General features: G+C 33.8%; 1 protein-coding gene across 1 annotated transcript; it reads right to left on the bottom strand.

The window, feature by feature from the left end:
* Positions 1–2,520: 2,520 nt before the first annotated feature.
* On the bottom strand, positions 2,521–4,724 carry LOC116120785 (collagen alpha-1(I) chain-like). The gene is made up of 2 exons (XM_031406754.1): positions 4,521–4,724; positions 2,521–3,682 (listed from the first exon to the last, which is right to left on the bottom strand). Exons 1-2 carry the CDS (start codon positions 4,646–4,648, stop codon positions 2,953–2,955), a joined length of 858 nt encoding a protein of 285 aa, XP_031262614.1. The 5' UTR covers positions 4,649–4,724; the 3' UTR covers positions 2,521–2,952.
* Between the last annotated feature and the right edge of the window lie 4,535 nt (positions 4,725–9,259).

Below are 9,259 nucleotides of genomic sequence, written 5' to 3'. Positions count from 1 at the left end.
GAAAATGTAACCACTTATTTGATTCTAATAAAAAAACAAAATGATTCACATAATGCCTTTAAAAATAAGTGTCCTAGTCTAAATGTGTCTTGTAATGAGTGACGAAGGCAAAGAGGCTAGTCTAAATATTATAAAATTTATGATGGATGAATGATAACTGTTAATGAATAATTATTTAAATCATAATAATAATTTTAAGAGAAACTGTTGTATTATGGAAATAGAATTACGATATAGAATTAAAGTAATGAAAAAAAGTTGTGTTTAGGGTTTGAGAGTTGCACTATGTTCTCACTCAACAAGCCCATTTCCTGTTAAATGCGATCCTAAAGTAAGAGGGAAAAAAAAAAAAAAAAATTGGAATAAAGATAGATATAAAGATCTAAATAAACATGTCCACTACATAAATCTATTAAATGTTTACTACGACTAAGACAATGCATGACCATGCAAGTGAAGTTGGTGTTACCCCATGCTTTAAAATATATATGCACAATGTTGTATTATTTTGATCCAACCTAAAATAAATTTAGTTCCATTTTGAGTGGTCGTGACCAATAACCACATTGGAATATGGTACACCCCGTGCTTTAAAATGATGTTATCAAATCAAATAAAATTGCATTAACAACTTTGCTTAGGTACAATGTTTTTTCTCCTATAATTTAAAAAAGTCATAATTTTTCATCTTTGTTTATTTTTAATTTATAAAAGAAATCTTAACGGAACAAGGATATAAGGAAGAAAAAAATCATGTCTATGATAAAATGACAAGCGGATAGCTATTTCTAATCAAATTGGCTACATTAGATTGACGAAGCTGTTAAACAATCCAAAGAAATAATAATAAAAAAGAGGAGGCTAGGGTTTCATTGATACTGCACAATTTAATTGAATACAAAAAGTATGATTTAACCTAAATACAAAGATATATATAGGCTAAACAAAGGAAATAATGAAAAGACAGATCTACCCTTAATAAACAATAAAACAAAATAACCCATATTTCTTAACAGAAGCCACTGCATGCATGGCATGGAAGTGGAGTTTGGTGGAGTTGTTAATCCCACTACGTAATTGGGGATTAATTTTTTGAACCCCTTTGGTTTTGCTGCCTATCACTGTGCACCCAAGCATTTACAAGATCACCCATAAAACAATTTTTATTTTATTCGTATTAACTCTAAGGCTTGCTTAATCAAGTAACTTAAAATAATATATACATTTTAATTGTAAACTCTAAAATTTTCATATGTATTTTTTATGATACCCTGAGAGGAAGATTTGTTTTCTAGCAAAATTAGGAGCTTGCTATATACATCCCTTAATATCTTTCTTACTTTCAACTTTTGTATTTTTAGAAGAATTACATGTGTTAGTATTTTTATAATTATGGTTACTTATCTTTAATAAGAGAATATAAAGTTTTAGTATTGTTCAAGGTCACTCCTACTAAATAAAATTATATTCCGTCCCTACGCAATGTAAATATAGTTAACAAGAGCTAATTAAACATGCCCACAACATAAATCTATTAGACCACTGAATTCCATAGAATTTTTTTTGGTGTAATTTTTTTTAAATATGAAGAGATATGTGAGATGCTATTTTATACTTTTGGGGTGTCATTAATTTTAATCCAAAGCCTGGGGGAGGTAGAGGATATTAACCATTTAATCAATAATCTAATTAAAGGTTTGAAAATGTAGCTATCCACATGGGAACAATGCAATAAAATTTCGCCTAACCTAGTTATATTATCTGTCTCGTCCTCACGCTCAGGAATTTTGTCAATACAACTCGCCGGTTGGAATATTTAATTAGTTAAAGGCCGGCATGTTACAATTTCTACCTTTGGCCTCGACCTAATTGAAACATATCAGACCTCTAACTTAGTCTCATTAAGCTGTATTAATAAAACAAAACTTAAAAAATTATAATATGAAACTTATAACCACATTGGGATATAGTACACCATGTGCTTTAAAATGATGTCATCAAATCAAATCAGATCAATTGAAAACTTTGCTTAGGTACAAATTCTTTCCTATAATTTAAAAAAGTCTTTCTTTATTTTTATCTTAACATTTAACATTGATACATAATTCAATTTTTTTTTTTTTTTAAAGTACCATATATAAAAAAAAAATGCACTATACTTGTTATTCCATATACTTGTTATATCTTACCAAACAGAGGTTTATCGAATGGAGGTTGAGAAACAAACACACTCAATATGTTTTGTGGATATCTATTTTTCAAATTTCTACCTTTAAATTCTTTTTCACATCCATTGGAATACAAAATATACATGATCAAGAATTTATGTCTCTCAGCTTAAGTCAAAATATAAGTTAAAACATCCAATCCCTATATATATACGTGTATGTGTGTGTAAGCGTGAAGTTTGAGAGTCTTTTGGTGTAATTTTTATGAAAATATTTATAGATGAGCCATACACTTTTCTATCTCCATGGTCATTAGAGAACAATAACTGAAAAAATGCAAAATTTTGGGACACATGCATTGCAGCTAACATAATCAACAAACAACGAAACATAATGAGAACCATAGCTTCTTGGTGAAGCGCCATCTTCAACCAGAGGTGGTAGAGCTCTCTCTCTCTCTCTCTCTCTCTCTCTCTCTCTCTCTCTCTCTCTCTCTCTATATATATATATATATATGAACCAAGAGGATCCATGGCCTCGAACAAGACTTAATGGAAGTTAAGAAATCCCCACGGACTTACAACAAGTAAATAATAAAAATGACCAACTTAAAAATATAGTAAATTCGCATACAACAGCACCTTGATGGTGTTCGGGTCACTAACCCGAACGATCACTAGGGTACTACTTCTTCCTGGGAGGAAAGATATCCTGAGGAGAAGGCATGCTCATTATTGAATCTCCAATAGTCGCTATTTCTTACATTTAATTGTGGATTTTTTTTTTAAGCAGACGGCGGGTTCTGATTACCAGGATGTCTTGCACCTCCACTAGCCCTTACTCTGGATGGTTCTTGCCCTGTGAAAATAGCCCCTGGGCCCGGAGTCCTAGCTATAATAGTTGCAGATGGGTTCTGATCACCAAGATGTCCTGCACCTCCTCTGGCGCCTGCTTCGGATGGTTCCTGCCCTGCGAAAACAGGCCTCGGGCTCGGAGTCCTAGCTATAATAGTCGCAGACGGGTTCTGATCACCAAGATGTCTTACACCTCCTCTGACGCCTGCTCCAGATGGTTCCTGCCCTGCGAAAACAGCCTCCGGGCCCGGAGTCCTAGCTATAATAGTTGCGGACAGGTTCTGATCACCAAGATGTCTTGCACCTCCTCTGGCGCCTGCTCCGGATGGTTCTTGCCCTGCGAAAACAGCCCTCGGGCCTGGAGTCCTAGCTATAATAGTCACGGACGGGTTCTGATCACCAAGATGTCCTGCACCTCCTCTGGCGCCTACTCCGGATGGTTCCTGCCCTACGAAAACCGCCCTCGGGCCCGGAGTCCTAGCTATAATAGTCGCAGACGGGTTCTGATCAACAAGATGTCCTGCACCTCCTCTGGCGCCCGCTCCAAATGGTTCCTGCCCTGCGAAAACAGCCCCCGGGCCCGGAGTCCTAGCTATAATAGTCGCGGACGGGTTCTGATCACCAAGATGTCCTGCACCTCCTCTGGCGCCTACGTCCGGTGTTGAAGCAGACGGCGAGTTCTGATTACCAGGAATCGTTGGGGGCTGATTTTCATGCCGTTCATCTCGTCTGGCGCCTGCCTCGGATGGTTTGGCTTCGGCAGCTTGTCCACTGGGCAGATTATTCATATTTCACCTGTAGAATTACAAAGGGATTTCACTTGCCCTTGGCAATGGCTTCTCCTCTGAACGGATGAGTGAGTGGCCTTTTATACTTGCATTTTTAAGGGTTAGGTTCCCCTCTAGAATAACCAAATTGTTCATTATTCTATAAGAGGGAAACAAGAGGACAAAATATTTGGTACAATCATGCATATATATATATATATATATATATATATAAAATAGGTAAACGAAAAACACGTCATATTATTTGCACTACATGACATAAATGCGTCCTTATCAATTGTCGTATATGACAGATGTTGTATGAAAGTTTTTCCTCAAACAAGGCATAAAAATGTTGTTCTTTTAAATTTTGAAAAGAGTGCAACAAGACAAAGTAATTGGTATAATAGATATACATGTTTTCTCATTAGTTGATGCATCTTTATGCATAGAAATTTTTTTTCTCAAAAAATTGTTCTTTTGAATTTTGAGAAGAGGGCAGTAAAGAGGACAAAGTATTTGGTGCAATGGATGNCTCCACTGGCGCCTGCTCCGGATGGTTCCTGCCCTGCGATAACACCCCCGGGCCCGGAGTCCTAGCTATAATAGTCGCGGACAGGTTCTAATCACCAAGATGTACTGCACCTCCTCTAGCGCCTGCTCTGGATGGTTCCTACCCTGCGACAACAGCCCCCGCCCCTAGAGTCCTAGCTATAATAGTCGCGGGTGATGTTGAAGCAGACGGCGAGTTCTGATTACCAGGAATCGTTGGGGGCTGATTTTCATGCCGTTCATCTCGTCTGGCGCCTGCCTCGGATGGTTTGGCTTCGGCAGCTTGTCCACTGGGCAGATTATTCATGTTTCACCTACGTAGAATTACAAAGGGATTTCACTTGCCCTTGGCAATGGCTTCTCTTATAAACGGATGAGTGAGTGGCCTTTTGTACTTGCATTTTTAAGGGTTAGGTTCCCTTCTAGAGTAACCAAATTGTTCATTATTCTAGAAGAGGGAAAAAAGAGGACAAAATATTTGGTACAATCATGCATATAATATTAGGTAAACGAAAAACACGTCATATTATTTGCACTACATGACATAAATGCGTCCTTATCAATTATCGTATATGACAGATGTTGTATGAAAGTTTTTCCTCAAACAAGACATAAAAATGTTGTTCTTTTAAATTTTGAAAAGAGTGCAAGAAGACAAAGTAATTGGTATAATATATATACATGTTTTCTCATTAGTTGATGCATCTTTATGCATAGATTTTTTTTTTTTTTTTTCTCAAAAAATTGTTCTTTTGAATTTTGAGAAGAGGGCAGTAAAGAGGATAAAGTATTTGGTGCAATGGATGCATATATGATATGTAAATGAAGATGTGCCATAATACCGTTCATGACGTTGTTCGCGTTCTCATTAGCTAATGTATATGTATTCGTTGCACGTAAGATATTTTCTCAAATAAGAGATGTGGATGTTGTTCTTTGAATTTTGAGAAAAGTCCACTCGACTATCTCAACTTTAAGAAAAATACTTCTATACTTCATATTGCCATACAATATATCATTGAAAAAGTGAGGGCATTTCATATTCTCATTGACATGTTATAATTCCAACAAAATTCATGAAAGACTTTCCTGACAACAAATATTTAAGCAGAAGTTAAAAAAAAAAAGTGTTAGCCAACTAAAAATAGAGTATCAACTGTACTATTCTTCAGCGGGGGTAAAAACAAACAGTTAACAATTTGAATACTTCCCAACTACATTGAGGCGTTCATATTAAAATTTTCATTTTATAATCTGCAGCTCAACATACTATTATCGAACTCCAGACAGACCGTGCTTTTATTGATCATTTTTAGATTGCACTCCAAATCTCCAAGTAGCCCACAAAATCGTTGGTCGGCCACTAAATGAAGTTCTAGATAACGGTTATTTGAACCCCGTGACTTTATCTTTCTCAATTATTGAATCAAGCTCTGTTGCTAATAAACATACGTACCCACTACCTAAATCTATTAAATCAATGCAACTAAAAACATACGTACTGATAAATATTATAAGAGTGATGATCATAAAGGAGTCACATCTTTTCTCTAAGAGAAGCTCCATTCAAAAGATAAAACGATCATATTAAAAAATTCATTTGTTAGAAAGTTGCACTGTGTTTCAGCCACAAACCCCTTTCCTGTTAAGGAGAGATGCTTAAATAGTAAGGGGGAAAAGATAATACCAGCAAGTGATTTGTCTTCTATAACTTAATAAATGATTTGTAAGTCATGCCCTCACTAAAATCCATTAAGCAGTGCATAAAACATACTTACTGCGTGATTGGAGGTCGTAGTCGAGCCCTTTGTTTCGTACAATCACGTCACCCAACCATTACAAAGATCTCTCATAACACGATTTCTATTTGTTTTAATAGAAAATCAATAATGTTATATAGGACCAACTAATGTGGTTGTTTATGTATTACTATCACATGATTATAAGATAATGGAATAAGTGAGTGACCATATAATCAGAGTGGGTACGGCATATAAGCAACCATATCAGTTAGAATATAAAGTTAAGGATTCACACTGTGCAAGTGTAGTTTTGGAAAATAATACATTTTTAATTTTAAACTCTTAAATTTACGGTATTAATTCAATCCACTGATGTTATACACCACTTATCTTATTCTGATGATTTCATGTGGAAGATTTTGTTTTCTATCATAAGATCTAACAGAATTAAGAAAAGAGTTCCTTAAGTATGCATCCCTACCCTAGCTAAATTCTTTCATCATATTTTCACTTTGGTCTTTTAAGAAGATTTCATGTTTTCTTTTCTTTAATAGAAAAAAAAATTCTTAAGTATATATCAATATTTAAGTTTTATTTTTTTTTAATGTTTTCTTTCTTAATAAAGAGAATAAGGTTCACTATTTTCAAGGTTGCCCTTAAAAACTAAATTCAACTTCATCCGTAACACATAAATCTATTAAACCAGAGCTAAATAAACATATGCCCACGACATAAATCTATTAAACCAGCGCAGTCCGCATAACTTTTTGAATTTTAATGTGGAACAGGCCTTGAAAACATATGTCAGACTTTAAACTAAGCTAGGTTATTTTATTAATTTATTATTTGTTCTTTTAAGTCTATTGGATTAGGGTTTCCTTCTTATATAAGAGTTTGTTTATCATTTTATAAATTTTTTTTTTTTTTGCTATGGGTGTATTGTGTTTTTTGTGTTGCTTGTGTTGGGAAATTTTTGTTTTTTGCATGCTCGATGGTTGAATTATTAGTCATCTCTCCACTTTATGATTTGTTGTACTCATATTCATTTTGAGGAGAATATGGTTGTTTGCTATACTATTGTTTCTTTAATTATTAGTTCTTCTCTTTCTTTATTGAGGCATACAATTCATGCTCTTTCTTTCATTATTGTATTTTATACAGTCGCATTATTTTCTTTCATTTTTTTTCTTTATTATTATATTTAGTCTTATTTGAAGAGTATGGTTCAGTACGTACCCTTGTCTATATATATATATATATATATATATATTAGTAAATCTCTAGTAAGGATATCTGATATTAACTTTGTTAAGACTAGAGTTGGAAAAGTAACCCGCCTGGCCCGGCCTGACCAGACCCGGCCCAGCCCGCGGTGGGTTACTGCTTTTGGCGGGTTGGTCCTAACCCGCTCGCTAACAAAGGTAGGCCGGGTTAGGCCCGCCATTTTTGGGGGAATGGCTGGCCCAGCCCGGCCCGCCAACCCTAACCCGCCGGGTTAGGCTACAGGTCGGGCTGGGTTAACCCCCTTTTTTGATTTTTTTTTTGTTTTATTTAGTTAACTTTTCAAATAAATAATTAACGATTTATAAATGAATAAATGTAATTATTTTTAGTTAACTTTTCAAATATCAATAATTCAATTAAATTAATTTTTTTTATTAACATTTCAAATATTAATTCAATTTCAATACAATAAAATTGTAATATAAGAAAAATTAGATTTATTTATTCAATTGATGAAACTTTAGCATAAGAATGAATTATATTTTATACAAGACATGGAAATTTGAGAATAAGACTTTAGTATTTTTTTTTTTTTTTATATTTTACGTACCATAAAAAATAATAATAACAATGTGTCAAATATTACGAAGTTTTATACATTTTAATATTTATGATTTAAAAGTATATTTTAATATTATTGTGTAAAATTATTTGTAAGAGTTCAATCATAATAGTTTAATTAAAAGAATTAAAAAAATGGGGGAAATTTGAAAAAAAATAATTAATTTTTTATTTTAAAAATTTTTTTTTAGGCCAACCCGTATTGCAAACAAATAGCAACCCGTTGGGTTGGCGGGTTGCCATATAGCAACCTGGCTCGCCCGGGGGTTGCTAGCGAGTTGGGTTCAACCTGGCCCGCCATATTGGCAGTCCGGTTTGAACACTCTTCATTGCAGGCCGGGTTAGGGTTGACCCGCCTAACCCGGCCCATTTGTTCCACCTCTAGTTAAGACCATATTTATATCCCGTTGGATTTACCTTATGCGATTAAAATGATAGTTAAAAAACACAAGGTAATAAACTAATGCTAAAGCAAATTAAGTTAAGAATTATTATTAAATTAAAAGAATATGAAAAAGGAAAGAATAAATTTTTGAGAATTTTAATCAAATGTTAAAATCTTATCTGTGATTAAAAATAATCAAATGGTATAGCAACTCAACGATAAGTTATAATTAATTATAATTCATAGTAAACTCGTAATTTTATCTTACTTTTCATTTTCACTCTTGTTTGGAACAAATTTTGAAATGTGAGGTGACGTTAGGGATGCTATTTATACTTATACGGTGTCACTAATTTAAATCCAAAGCTTAGGGGAGGTTGAGGATAAATACTATTAATCAATCTCAACTAATCAAAGCTTTGAAAAAGTGTAGCCATCAATTACCTCTAGGTAGTTTNTTGTTGTACTCATATTCATTTTGAGGAGAATATGGTTGTAAATAAGCTTGCTATAATTGGCCACATGCTTTTCTTGGTGGGACTTATTGCCACAAAGCATCAAAATGTATGATGCTTGTTGTTTGCTATACTATTGTTTCTTTAATGATTAGTTCTTCTCTTTCTTTATTCAGGCATACAATTCATGCTCTTTCTTTCATTATTGTATTTTACGCAATTGTATTATTTTCTTTCATTATTTTCTTTGGTTTTATTATTGTACTTAGTCTTATTTGAAGAGTACAGCTCAGGACATACCCTTGTCATATATATATATATATATTAGGAAATCTCTAGCAAAGATATATGATATTAACTTCGTCAAGACCATATTTATATGCCGTTGGATTTACCTTATGCGATTGAAATGATAGTTAAAAAACACAAGGTAATAAACTAATGCTCAAGCAAATTAAGTTAAGAATTATTATTAAATTAAAAGAATAGGA

Source organism: Pistacia vera, unplaced genomic scaffold (genome assembly GCF_008641045.1).
Source record: "Pistacia vera cultivar Batoury unplaced genomic scaffold, PisVer_v2 Contig945, whole genome shotgun sequence".
NCBI lineage: Eukaryota > Viridiplantae > Streptophyta > Magnoliopsida > Sapindales > Anacardiaceae > Pistacia > Pistacia vera.
The sequence above is the reverse complement of the archived record's forward strand: the minus strand, read 5'-3'. Positions and strand labels throughout refer to the sequence as shown.